General features: G+C 38.6%; 1 protein-coding gene across 1 annotated transcript in view; it reads right to left on the bottom strand.

The window, feature by feature from the left end:
* UTRN (utrophin) overlaps positions 1–14,747 on the bottom strand; it is a 543,338-nt gene that overhangs the window by 123,640 nt on the left and 404,951 nt on the right. Inside the window, exon 53 of the mRNA XM_052646047.1 lies at positions 5,040–5,169. Coding sequence (XP_052502007.1) covers positions 5,040–5,169 — 130 coding nt within the window. The remainder of the gene's footprint in view (positions 1–5,039; positions 5,170–14,747) is intronic.

Raw genomic sequence — 14,747 nt, 5'->3', positions numbered from 1 at the left:
CTTTGTGTTTTAACTTAATTTTTTTTTTAAAAAAGGCATGCTATACAATCTGCTCAATTCAGTAGGCCAAATACAAGAGTGGTTTGAAGAGTACACATAGTAAGACCAGTATGAATGATGATGAAATTTTTGCTGTTTCATTGTCCTACTTTTTAACAGATAAACCAGGTGGTTAAAATCAAATGAAAAACAATTCAGTTCCGTTGCTCAGTCGTGTCTAACTCTTTGTGACCCCATGGACTGCAGCATGCCAGGCCTCCCTGTCCATCACCAACTCCCAGAGTTTACCCAAACTCATGTCCATTGAGTCGGTGATGCCATCCAACTATCTCATCCTCTGTCGTCCCCTTCTCCTGCACTCAATCTTTCCCAGAATCAGGGTCTTTTCAATTCAACCTCACTAAAAGGAAATATTATACATTGACATGATACAATTCAAGTTAAATTAAGTAGTTCCCTATCACTCAAGAGAAGGAAACTATTGACAAAGCTGTGAACTTTGTTAAATTTTAATAATTATTCAGATAATTTTAGTTCAAGTAAAAATTATATTGACTGAATAACCTTTCATAGGCAGAATGAGTAATTCTGGGAAGCTGAGTGGTCCAGATGGTTATATTTCATTCATTTAGCCCTATTTTTGTATGGTTGCCATTTTGGAAGGAAATTTACTAAAATATAGCATAAACTCCTATGCCTTCTCTTAACTGATTTATATTCTATCTTCAAAAATAAACAAACCACAATTCATTGCTTCAGCTTTTCTTTTATTGTAAAAATCCCCAAAGACTACTCTGGTTTATTTTAGAATTCTCATGTATCCTTTTTATAATTTTCTTTCTCCTCATTGCTGTCAGACTGCCAGACATCATTTCTCACTGCCACCCTTTCCCCTGCTGTATCATTTCCATCTTGCTACATACCCATAATTCACTGGAAAACAAGGGAAACAAGTTACAACAGTGTCTAAAGTAAGAGTTAATACCTCTGAGAGAGTGGCTTTTCTATGATCTTCACTATATTTTCAACATAATACTATCTTGGCTGCTCAGATAATTTCTCACACTCTTTCAGATTCTCAGCAAATGGGAGAGGTCACTAAGCAAGGGCCGGGCTGAGCTTCAGACACAGATATTAGTATATAGTCAGAGAGGGGACCAGGTACCAGGGAGCAAGGAGAAGAGCTAGAGAGGAATGGGTTCAGGGTGACACACAGCCTCAGTGAGTGGGACAGAATGAGCAAGGACTGGGTAGGCAAAGGAAGAAGGAGTTGGAGATCAGGCAGAAGAGACCAATAGGCAGAAAAAAAATAGGATGGGCAACGAAATCATTACCTGCAGACCATCATGAGAAGCTGGTGTTAAATGACATTAGTTTGGAGCAGAGAGAGGCATGAGATGCTACTAAATAGAAAAATGAAGTGAAAGTGTTAGTTACTCAGTTGAGTCCACTTCTTTGCAACCCCAAGGACTGTAGTCTGCCAGGGTCTTCTGTCCATGGAATTCTCCAGGCAAGAATACTGGAGTGGGTTGCCATTTCCTTCTCCAGGGGATCTTCCCAACCCAGGAATTAAACCTGATCCCCCTGCATTGCAGGCAGATTCTTTACTGTCTGAGCCACCAGGGAAACTGAGGCCAAATCACTGTGCAGCTTTGGATGACAGGTAAAGGAGTTCAGAGCCTATTGTAGAGGCTACTAGAGGTTTTAAACCAGGGTAGCAAATGCTAGCTCTGTGTTTTAAATACATCATGGTAGCATCTACCTTGATGCAGAGATACCAATAAAGAAAGTATTGCAACAGTCCTAGCAAAAGATGCTAAGGACCTGAAATAGGGCAATTAATGTTAGCAGTGATTTTTAGTGTTTAAAATATACATACTTGAAAGTTGTTAGGAGACTAGATCTTAAAAGTTCTCATCACAAGGGAAAAAGCTGGAACTGTGTGAGATGTTAGATGTTCCTAGTCTTATGTGGTGATCATTTAACAATATATACAGTTATTAAATCATTATGTTGTATATCTTAAACTTGTACAATATTATGTAAATTATGTCAAAACTGGGGGAAAAAAGAAAATTTTTAGCAGAGTGTACCTGATAAGATTCTTTGTCAACAACTGATTATTTAGTTGAAATAATTAATTTGCTTGTTTTTTTAACAGCATTTATTAAATGCTGCCTGAGAGCAACTCATCCAGTGTTACTCAGTAAGAAAATGAAACTCAATAAGCTATCATAAAATGCACATAAACACGTGACACTATGAGATAGTAATTGATAATAGAAAAAAAGGAGCTAGGAGAAAAGGCTTCAGGAGAGAAAAATCATGGAGAGAAGTATTTTCTGAAATAGTTATTCAAAAGTAAAGAAACGGATTCACCTTGGTGTGTTCTTTGGTACATTACACATAGCATACTCAATAAATGCTCATTAAATGGAACCCCCCCAAAAATCATATAGGTTCTCTCTGCTCTATTTCCTTTAACACTGAGTACTTTGAGTAGCATCAAAAAAGATAACTAATGTTCAAACACGCTGTTTCTGACAGCAGAGGTTCATAAATCACAGTAAACAACAAAGTATAAAAGCTATTATGGGTAATTTTCTTTCATTTACTTTTAACAACAGGTAAAATCAGCCAACATTATACAAAATAATATCAGGAAAGGAGAAAGCATAGGAATGACTAATTGTAAAAAAATATATATCATAAAGTTACACTAACATGACATTTTTTTCTTGCCTCCCAAATACAGTATATGAAAATGGACCTTAAAAATTCTCAATATAAGGGCTCAAAAAGCAGTATGTTTTTACCCTTTAAACTGACTAACCACTGAGAAAGAAAATTGATAGCAAAGTGAAACTCAAGTGATGTAACACTTTTCTACTGCTATGAAGTAACTGATTATAAAAATTTTTCCTCTATTCTCTGAAAAGTATTGGGGAAACAAGGAGATGAGGCAGGTAGATTTAAGGTTGACTTTAAATTGGATAAAGTAACACAAGCGAACTTCTTATTTTTCTTCCAAGCTTAAAAAAACAAGCAAAATAGCGCCTTCTTCTTGCTGTATTTAAGCCGAAATGTGCTGTCCAACTGCCCAGGGCCTCCGTAATCTACACCAGACAGCACGCACAAACTCCTCACTCATACCTCCTGTGCAGGCACAGGCCCTGACCACCCCCTGCATCACCCCCTGCCCCTCTTCCTGAGCTCTGCTGACTTTCCCTGACACACAGCTGCTCTGCTCCTCACGCTGGGCTGCTGCTTCCAATGGTTCTATCCCAACTAATCACTTTAATCCACACCCGAGCGTGCTCAGCATCCAATCCACACCCAAGCGTGCTCAGCATCCAAGTCACTCAACCACCTGCTACGTAGGTGTGTGCATGGTGTGTGTGCATACATTATGTCTGTGTGTGTATATGATACACACATAATTTCATTTATAACAGAGTACCCAGAAGGCTAGTCCTCCAAAAATAGAATAACCATCATGAACAATCTGCAGACTGTGAGAGGTGGAGACTCAACAGTGATTTAGGCCCCTGGGTAGGCTGACTGGAAAAACAGTGATACTGCCAGGACAGAGGAGTAAAGCAAAGCTGCAAGAGACGATAAGCATGCTGTGTGTGTCTCTGTATGTATACATACACACACATACACACACACACACACATTCCCCCAAAGGGTCAAGAAAAGTGGTATGATCCTGATGGGAAATTTATTCCCAATGAAGTAGAGCTTCCCTGACAAAGGCTGAGAAGGAAAATGGCTACTTTCCAAATGTCTGATCTGGTTCCAACTACAGTCAAAGCATTTTCCAACACTACATCCCTTACAAGTAATAAATGCTCATGAATTACACCTCTGGACACAACATGAGAAATTGTTCAGATCTGCTTTTACTATGGAAAGTGAATGATGAGAAAATATTCTGAATGGCATGTTTATTTTTTTAAATGCATCAGAATGCTTTTATGCCAAAAGTGAAAAATCAAAATAAAGATATATGTTGGCCCCTAAGTTCATCTCTTAAATCTGCTATGTAATTTATTACTAGTTGCTAGTAACGTAGATACCATTTCAGTTTTAAGCCAAAGTACATAAACAATATAAGTTGTTGCTGCTACTGCTAAGTCACTTCAGTCGTGTCCAACTCTGTGCAATGCCATAGATGGCAGCCCACCAGGCTCCCCCGTCCCTGGGATTCTCTAGGCAAGAATACTGGAGTGGGTTGCCATTTCCTTCTCCAAAGCATGAAAGTGAAAAGTGAAAGTGAAGTCGCTCAGTCTGACTCCTAGGGACCCCATGGACTGCAGCCTACCAGGCTCCTCTGTCCATGGGATTTTCCAGGCAAGAGTACTGGAGTGGGGTACCACTGCCTTCTCCATAAGTTGTTAGCATCTAAATTAAATAAATTCTGCGGTCTGCTTATAAAAGAAAGGCACTTCAGTATCTTATTTAAATTTGTAGTCTTGAAAAAGAAAAGTTAAAAAACATTATAGATATTTAAATAATGTATATGTTTACTCATATTCTAAATATCATTCTTCTATATATAATTATTTATCATATAGTTTAAATGTAAGAAATGTAACTATTTATTTCTTAAAGAAATTATTTGTAGTTACAGCATGTTTTTTAATAAATTAATTTTTCAGTTAATTCCCTTTTAAAATAATGATACTGAATATACAGTCATTTCATTTTTTAATTTAAGAATCTAGATATTTATTAATGACATATTTGACTAAAGTAATACTTAGAAGAAAAATTTTAATACTAGGCCCTGACATTCTGTAAGGAATTTAAAAATATCAGGTCCTCAGTTCAGTTCCGTCGCTCAGTCGTGTCCGACTCTTTGCGACCCCATGAATCGCAGCACGCCAGGACTCCCTGTCCATCACCAACTCCTGGAGTTCACTCAAACTCATGTCCATCGAGTACTTAATGCTGCAAAAAAATTCTCTACTCGATTTTGGTGTTTTGTTCTCCTCATATGTATTTTTATGACATACTAAAGAAACCAGTCTCACCTGTTTTTGATTGTAGGTTTCTTCTTGGTTCTTCAGGGGCCTCAATTGGCTGATCAGCCAGGAAAACTCGAGCTTGGTCTATAGCATTCAGGACAGAATACTCTTTCTCCTTTAACTCACGTCTCAGTGCCTTTGCAAAGAGAAGGAAAAGTTGAATTTGTAACCCAATGTGTTTACCAAGTCATGGAATATCTTCATTTAGACCACTTCTGTTCATATTTGTCAAGGCAATGGCTAATCACCAGCATGTAAGTGAGGTTAAAAATGAAAACATAAATTCTACCCATTGGAATGATGAAACATGAATAAAAGCAAAAAGATGATTCCTGTAGAACCAACATGAAAAAACCCACCAAAATCCCCTAAATTTATAATATTCACCTGAGAGAAATTGCTAGAGTATATCTGAACTTCCACAAAATGTACTTTAGAGTTATCAGACTGCTAAAATATAAGAGCCTGGTCTAAGATACTTTTCTCTTATGAGACTGACTGACCAAAAAGATCATATCCAATGATACAGAAAGAGGCAATTTCACAAGTAGTAATGAGATCCTCAGAAGTGTTTTACATCCTTTGGAATATATTAAGAAAAAAAAATTAAGAGATAGAAACAAATTAAAGTACATGAAATCAAAACTAAACCAAAGAGAACACATAAAAGACAGTCTCCAATTATCTTAAAATATATTCTATCTCTCATGCTGAGGCAATTACAATTTTTCCCTTGCGACATTTTTCATGCAAATCTACGAGTCTCAGAACAGTTTATCTATAGTACTTTGGCTGTTTTCAGTAGGGTTGAACTTTCACCTCTGCTCCTATAAATGCTTGGTGATTAAGACTAATTGACTAGGGTTTAAAAACAACAAAGCTCATCCAGTGTCTACTGAAAGAGAAGAGTAAAAGAAGACTTTCTCATGTGCTATTTCAATACTGTACCTAGATCAAAATTATTGTTATCCTGTTAAATTATGTACATAAACACCTACTGGCCCTAATATTTTGCTTTTTATACAGTTCCTTGGCAATGTATTATGAAAACTCAACTTTCTGTTTTCTAAAATATTACCCTCTAATTTGTATGTTGCTGTTGCTGCTGCTAAGTCGCTTCAGTCGTGTCCGACTCTGTGCAACCCCGTAGACGGCAGCCCACCAGGCTCCCCTGTCCCTGGGATTCTCCAAGCAAGAACACTGGAGTGGGTTGCCATTTCCTTCTCCAATGTATGAGAGTGAAAAGTGAAAGTGAAGTCGCTCAGTCATGTCCGACTCTTCAAGACCCCATGGACTGCAGCCTACCAGGCTCCTCTGTCCATGGGATTTTCCAGGCAAGAGTACTGGAGTGGGGTGCCATTGCCTTCTCCGAAATTGTATGTTACAATCAACCAAATCCGCTGAACCTAAATACTTTTAACAGCATTTGATATACTGGGATGACAGGGTATTTGGAGGCGATATCCTCACCATCCACAGTAAATAAAAACCAAAAATTCTAAATATCTAGAAGGAGAAGGAAATGGCAACCCACTCCAGTATTCTTGCCTGGAGAATCCCAGAGACAGAGGAGTCTGGTGGGCTGCTATCTATGGGGCCACACAGAGTCAGACACAACTGAAGCGACTTAGCAGCAGCAGCAGCAGCATCAGAAATATCAGAATAATCTTATGTAAAAAAAACCTGAACCTGAGCACCAGAAAAACACTGGTAATGAAGTTGAATGAGACCATCACAGGCGGGGAGGTGCAAGAAGAGCAGGCAAGGAGTAGAGAGAAATGGAGTTGAGAGTGTTGGTTTTTTGTGATAAGCATCGTAAATATTATTTGACTTATAAATTGTATACAATTATTACTTCGATAAAAATTTCAAATTAAAGGAATAAAAGTACCCAACAACATCAACAAAAATACCAACCCATAATTTGTTGTTGTTGTTTAGTAGCTAAGCCCTTTTCAACTCTTTTGCAACCCCACAGACTGTAGCCTGCCAAGCTCCTCTGTCCATGGGATTTCCCAGGCACAGGGTGTTGGCAGGGAATGTCTCCTGAACTCCTTGGATGCGCCAAGGAAGGGAAGTAGAGGAGGCAAGTGTGGGCAGCTGGGACCATGCCAAGTACATAAAAATATGGGGTTCAAGCTCTAATGCCAACTCACCACTCAAATATCCTAGGGAACAGCATACATTCAATATCTTTTCATACTCTATTTTGCAAATATAATTTTGTTATTCAATTTGTTCTATTCCAATTATATTTAATTGCATGTCAGAAATGAGTTTAACTTTCAACAGCACTATACATATAATCATTCTACCACCCTTTACCTCTCAATTAGACATAAAAGAAAACCAGCATTTCCTAACCACCTGGTGCACATTAATAAGATAATTAGACTCCAACAGAGTTGTTTTGTACACAGAGCTACAAAGTGGCATTCAGCTTTAGGTTCTAATATCACATGATATATATGAACTATCTTAAATGAGTATAACACTATCTAATTGGAATTTCTTCTATTTTAATGACTTTATATTTTCATTCAAAACAATTCTGTTCTCAGGCAGTAACAAGTATTATCAAGGATGTGAAGAAGTTGGAACCTTCATAAACCAATGCTGGAATGCTTAAAATAGAGCATCGACTTTGAAAAACAATTTGGAAATCCCTAAAAATGTTAAACACAGTTACCATATGATCCAGTAAAACCACTCCTAGGTATATACCTAAGAGAACTGAAAGCATATGTCCCCATAAAAACTCACACATGAACATTCATAGCAATGTTATTCATATTAGAAAAAATGTGGTCACAACCAAAACATCCATCAACTGGTGAATAGATAAACAAAATGCTGTATATCCATATAATAACATCTCATTAGGCAACAGAAATGAATGAAATAGTGATACATGTTACAACACGGATGAGTCTTGAAAACATTACATGAAGTGAAAAAAGACACAAAAGCCCATTACTATGAAATGCCCAAATAGCTAAGTGTATATATATATATAGAGAGAGAGAGTAGATTGGTGGCAGCTTAGGACTTCAAGGTTGAGGGAAGAATGAGTGAGCTAATCACTCATGGGCATCAGGTTTCCTGGGGCAGGGGGTAACAAAAATGTTCTAAAATTAGATAGTGATGACTCTACAACTCTGAATATACTAACAGCCACTGACCATCTGGTCCCATCACTTCATGGCAAATAGATGGGGATAAAACAGAAACAGTGGCAGATTCTATTTTGGGGGGCTCCAAAATCACTGCAAATGGTGACTGCAGCCATGAAACTAAAAGATGCCTGCTCCTTGGAAGAAAAATTATGACAAACCCAGACAGGGTATTAAAGAGCAGAGACATCACCTTGCTGACAATGGTCCGTATAGTCAAAGGTATGGTCTTTCCAGTAGTCATATACAGAAGTGAGAGCTGGACCAAAAAGAAGTCTGAGCACCAAAAAACTGATCCTCTCCAGCTGTGGTGCTGGAGAAGACTCGAGAATTCTTTGGACAACAAGGAGATCAAACCAGTGAATCCTAAAGGAAATCAACCCTGAATACTCACTGGAGAGACTGATAACTCATTAGAAAAGACCCTAATGCTGGGAAAGATTAAGGGCAGGAGGAAAAGGGTATGACAGAGAATGAGACAGTTGTATGACATCACCAACTCAATAGACATGAGTTTGAGCAAACTCTGGGAGACAGTGAAGGACAGGGAAGCCTAGCACGCTGAAGTCCATGGGGTTGCAAAGGGTCAGAAACGACTTAGCAACCGAAAACAACAACTAAATTGCTCACTTTAATAGAGTGAATTTTAATGCCATGTGAATAATGTCTCAATAAAGTTATTAAAATAAAATAATTCTGTTCTTTCCCCCAAAAAAGTCCCCTAGGTAATCTCTTTATGAACCTCCATTCCCACCCATCTGCAAGGTAATTGCTCATCCTGTATATTAAGTATGCTCCCACCTCAGCATTTCCAGGGACAGGTCATCCTCATATATTGTAACCATGCATCTCTCCCCTCCATTATACTGTTAGTTCTTCCAGGTGAGGCTCACCTCTTAATTATTCAAAATTCTCAGTGCCTGTCTTGATATATACAGTATATATATATATGTGTGTGTGTGTGTGTGTGTGTGTGTGTGTGTGTGTGCATGCGCGCACTTAGTTGCTCAGTCATGTCCGACTCTTTGTGACCCCATAGCCCACCATGCTACTTTGTCTATGGGAATTCCCCAGGCAAGAGTACTAGAGTGGGTTGCCATGCCCTCCTTCAGGGAATCTTCTCAACCCAGGGATCAAACCCAGGTCTCCTGTATTGCAGGCAGATTATTTACCATCTGAGCCACCAGGGAAGCCCAAGAATACTGGAGTGGGTAGCCTATCCCTTCTCCAGGGGAACTCTCCAATCCAGGAATCAAACTGGGGTCTCCTGCATTGCAGGTGGATTCTTTACCGGCTGAACTATCAGGGAAGCCTATATATATATATATATCCTATATATTATATAGATAAAATACTTTATTAAAATTTAATGGGGTAAATAGCATATTTAATATATTATTGGGCTTTCCTTGTGGCTCAGCTGGTAAAGAATCCACCTGCAATGCAGGAGACCTGGGTTTGATCCCTGGGTTGGGAAGATCCTCTGGAGAAGGGAAAGGCTACCCACTCCAGTATTCTGGCCTGGAGAATTCCATGGACTACATAGTCCATGGGGTCGCAAAGAGTCAGACATGACTGAGTAACTTTCAATTCACATAAATCCTATATAAATATATATATATATATATATATATATATATATATATCTCCATTTATTTCCCCAATAAATGCTTGGGGAACAATGAATAAAAGAAGGTATAATTTCAGAATTAAATTTTAAATTCTGACAAAGTAAAATACACCAGAGTCCCCAGACTCTAGCTATCCTAAAACGGAATAATTACTGGATTCCAGTTAGCTCTGGATTATTTGAACGATCTACTTTGAAAATTACTGGTAAATAATTTTGGATGTAAAGTTAATTTTCTCTTATCATTTAGTAAGTAGCTAGATAATCTAGTAACTCAGTGATTAAGTCATATTTCACTTTGCTGTTGGTCATTGTTTTATTAATAACAAATATCCTTTTCTCTCTCTAATCAAAGAACTTATCTCACTGAAAGAAGTGATGTAAGCTTACTTCATCTTGCTTATTTTTTCTACATCCTAATTCATGAGGTAAATGCATAGGGTAACAGTTCCAAAACTGATGCAGTCATTAGGTTGAAAGTAGCACCTGTTATTACTATCATATCAAATTCATCTAAACGGACTGACTTAAAACAGTGACAACTTATTTGTCATGAGTCTATGGATTGCTAATTTGACCGGCTCTTCTGCTGCTGTCATAGAGGATTGCTCATGAGGCTGTAATCATCTGGGGCTTGAATGGGATTGGAAGTCCAAGATGGTCTCACTCACATGTCTGGAATTACTGCTGGCTATTGGCTGGAAGACCATGGTTTCCCTCTATGTGATCTCTACCTGCCCAACAGGCTGGACCAGGCTTCTTCAACATAATGATTGGTGTCCCCAGAGGGCAGAATGAAAACTGCAAGATCTTTCAGGGTGTTAGCTTTAGAATAGCTCTGCCCAACAAAACTGTCTACAATGATGGAAATGTTCTAAAACTATGCAGGCCAATAAGGCAACACTAGTTGTGTATGGCTATTTGGTATGCCCTTGAAATAAGACTGGTATAGTGGAGGAACTGAATTTTAAATTGTATTTAATTGTAATTGATTTAAGTCAAACAGAAATGGTGACACATGGCAAGGGTTACCATGTTAGACAGCATGCGATCCAGGTAGAAGGAGCTATAATTGCCAAGGTCCTAGGGAAGTGTTTGCCCAGCTTGGCAGGCTGGCACTGTCAGGACTGAGAATGGCAGATGAGGGTAACTACTTCTGCAAAAATATTTTATATCATGAAAGTTAGAGGGGAAAACATGCTTTGCTGTTGTTAGGAGAGGTACCTGGTAACCACATCCTTCTTCATACAACAGAATCTGGCTATGTTGCTGACTCAGGCTTGGCTATCAACCTAACAGTTTTCCATGTCACAAAGCTTATGCATTTTCTATTCTAAGACATAGGCAGAAAGACCCTAATCCCCCTCCCAGAGAAACATGTGTAAAATGAAGCTTGGGCTTAAAAGCAATAGACCATGATCAGCTGTAATAAGAGGAAGATACAGAGTAATTTCAAAAAATACAATTGAAATTACATTTTAAATTATACAATTGAAATTATATTGTATGCTCCTAGGTGTTTAATTTAAGGGGATAGAGACTCAGCTACCTCAAGTCAAAAATAAATGGAGGGCACAAGGACGGTCCATGCCCATAAGAAAAGATTCAACTTCTCTGCCATCCCAAGGTGCCATGGGAATATACAACAGAATTTTCCAACAAACACTTCCACCAACGTTAAAATTTCAAGACACATATTACATTCACATCGTCTACAAAGAAGGGCTTCCCTGATGGCTCAGTGGTAAAGAATCCGCCTCCAATGCAGGAGCCACAGGAGACGCGGGTTCAAACCCTCGGTCGGGAAGATCTCCAGGAGGAGGAAATGGCAATCCCTTCCAATATTCATGCCCGGAAAAAATTTCATGGACAGAGAAGCCTGGTGGGCCACAGTCCATGGGGTTGCAAAGAGCGGACATGACTGAGCGACTTAGCACGAGCACAAATCTATAAAGAAATATGCCAGGCAACAAGAGAGGACAGCAGTTAATAAGCCCATGATCCAAACTTAAGGAACTTAGCGTCTGAAGAGAACACAATGCAAGTGAGAACGTGTTGGTGCCACCAATCTTTACCAATGTGTACATGGGCACTGAGAAAACAAAGAGGAGCGGGGAGGCAGAGGCAGTTACAAGCAACCTTCTCAAAATGTGTAAACTTTGCATTGAAAAAGAAAGTGGAATCAGAGTAAATGTAATTAGGGGAAAAGCAATTCAAGAAAACAGAATAAACTGGTAAGCTAATTTAGTCTCCCATTGTTTTCCTATTAGGTAGCTTCTGTACACTCATTTAAATGGAATGAAGCCCCAGAACATCAGATGGATGAAGACCTGATGTGCATATCAGAATTTAACCACTAAAACCCCAGAGTTTTCATCTTCAGTAATTTCTATGAACCCAACACCCCTTCAGCGGAGCTCTCCTTTCCTCCCACTTCTCTTCAGTGGCTCCGGCTGTTTTCCCATGAGTGTCTGGCAGCTGAGTAAATCAATTGCTTCTTACTCAACTTTAAATGCCTAAAGAGAGATTCTCAATGATCCTTCTGAATGGTCGGGGAACATTTCTCCCCACCCGCTATTAGTTCGTGGGAAGGCAGGGGATTAAGGGATAAGGTGGTATAAAGAAGTGACCCGTGTGGCTTAAGTTAGAAAGCCTCATGAATCAATCAGCTGCTCTTCATTTTCATTATGAAAGAGGCATCACTCATGGGGATGGCTGAATCACTGCCAAGGAAACAGCAGTATTATCAGTTGTTTCTGGCACCACTGACATGGACGAGGACGGATCCTGCAAGCTCCTTAATATGAACACAGAGTCTGAGCGAACCTAGAGGGAGAAGGGAAATCCCGCCATCTTCTCTGTCCTCAACAGGCAACTTGGTCACACTGGACTGAGAAGAGGGACAAGAATGACAAACCTGTGGGTGTGAACTGAATCCTGGTGTCATCCCCTCCTCTATAAATAACAACTCTCCCCTCTCCTCTCTTTAATCTAAAGGCATTAATCACCCACATTGTCTGTATGTGTGTGCATGCTAAGTCACTTCTGTTGTATCTGACTCTTTGTGACCCTGTGGACTGTAGCCCGTCAGGCTTCTCTGTCCATGGAATTCTCTAGGCAAGAATACTGCAGTAGGTAGCCATTCCCTTCTCCAGGGGATCTTTCCAAACCAGGTATCAAACCTAGGTCTCCTGCATTGCAGGTGGACTCTTTTATCATGTGAGCCACCAGGCCAATCTAAAGTCCTACCCATAAATCTCAGCTCTTCTCCGAGACCAAGTTTCTTTCTCCAACTTCTATTCACTATTATTTGTGGGGGAAGTACTAGTATTCTTGCCTTGAGAATTCCATGGATGTGGAGGAGCCTGGTGGACTACAGTTCATAGGATCACAAAGAGTCAGACACAACTTAGCGACTCACACACACACACACACACACACACACACACACACACACACAATTCTTATGTCACTTCAGTTTCTTAGAAGGCAAACAATTGTAGTGTCTATTTGTGAACCACTTGTTCCAGAATGAAACAGCAATGTAAACCTCTGTGGTGGTAAAAATGGTCAGCCAGGTTACATCACTCACCCTAATTTGGTAGAAATATCAAATTTCTTCAACCGTTCAGTCCAACAAATGAGACCTTTTTCCTGTCCTTCTAGAAGCGACAAAGTCAAACATAGCCACCAGTTTGCCCTCTTTCTTCTTTTTGGGAGAGAACTTAAGCCAGACATCCTAAAACAACTTTCTAAATTCCCATGCTGACACAGAACACCAGCGTTTTAATTCTAACGATACAAGATATACGAGAAATGGGGACAAAAATGAGAAATCACAAGCAAGACTGCCATGAAACTTTACTTCCATGCATTGGTGGAAGCAGAAAATTGCTTCAATCATTTGGATAGTAAGTTGGCAATCTATCAAGAGTCATTACTATGATTATACTGTGTGAAACAAGAATTTCACCTTTGGGTCTATATCCTAGGAGAATGATCCAGAAAGAGCTACAAACACAAAAGTTTTCACTATGACATTATTTATGATTTAACAAATGAAAGCGACTTAAATATCTAACACGTGGAAAATATTTAGATTCATGACAGTACAGCTACACTAGGGATCATTAAGGAAATAACCTTGAAAAATGATTGTGAAAATGACTGCATAGCAACGTGAAGAAATAGGTATGACATGTATCTCAGTTTGAAAAAGATCGGAAAAACTATTAAAACTGTGTGAAAGGTGAATATGTGAAAATAAAATAACCCAAAATGAAAAAAATGGTTGCATTAGAGTAGTAAAATTATGGCTGATATTTTGCCCTTTATTTTATAAGATCTGTAATAAATTATTTTCAATGAAAAATTATGCTTTTAAGAAAAGACTGCCAAAAGGAATCAAGTTCATTTATAATGGAACAAATTACAATTTTTGAACAGCATTATTAAGAATTTCAAATGTGTTTTAGAAGCAAACTTTTCATATAGCAATCATAAAACTTTTCCATTATGTTTTACATCAATGAGAATCTAGATTTACTTGTAAAATGCAATTCAGGACATCTCTGAAGCTAGAGTTACTTATAAAATTAATACATGGCAACATAGTTACCAAATGAGAGACTCCACATGTTTACGCCACTCCCTGTTTGGTAGGGATCTTAACTCATCTCGCTTTTTTTTTTTTCTTCCATGTTTATAGCAACTTTATCCACAATTGTTTCAAGTTGGAAAAAACTCAAATATCTATCTACTGGAGAATCAGCAGAAAAAAATGGTATGTCGATATAATGGAGCACTACTCAGCAATAAAGAGGAACAAAATCTTTTAAGAAAAATGATTTTATAGCCACCATGCTGTATGTTATATCCCCAAAACTTATTTATCTTATAACTAGAAGTCTG

Source organism: Budorcas taxicolor, chromosome 9 (genome assembly GCF_023091745.1).
Source record: "Budorcas taxicolor isolate Tak-1 chromosome 9, Takin1.1, whole genome shotgun sequence".
Taxonomy (NCBI): Eukaryota; Metazoa; Chordata; class Mammalia; order Artiodactyla; family Bovidae; genus Budorcas; species Budorcas taxicolor.
The sequence above is the reverse complement of the archived record's forward strand: the minus strand, read 5'-3'. Positions and strand labels throughout refer to the sequence as shown.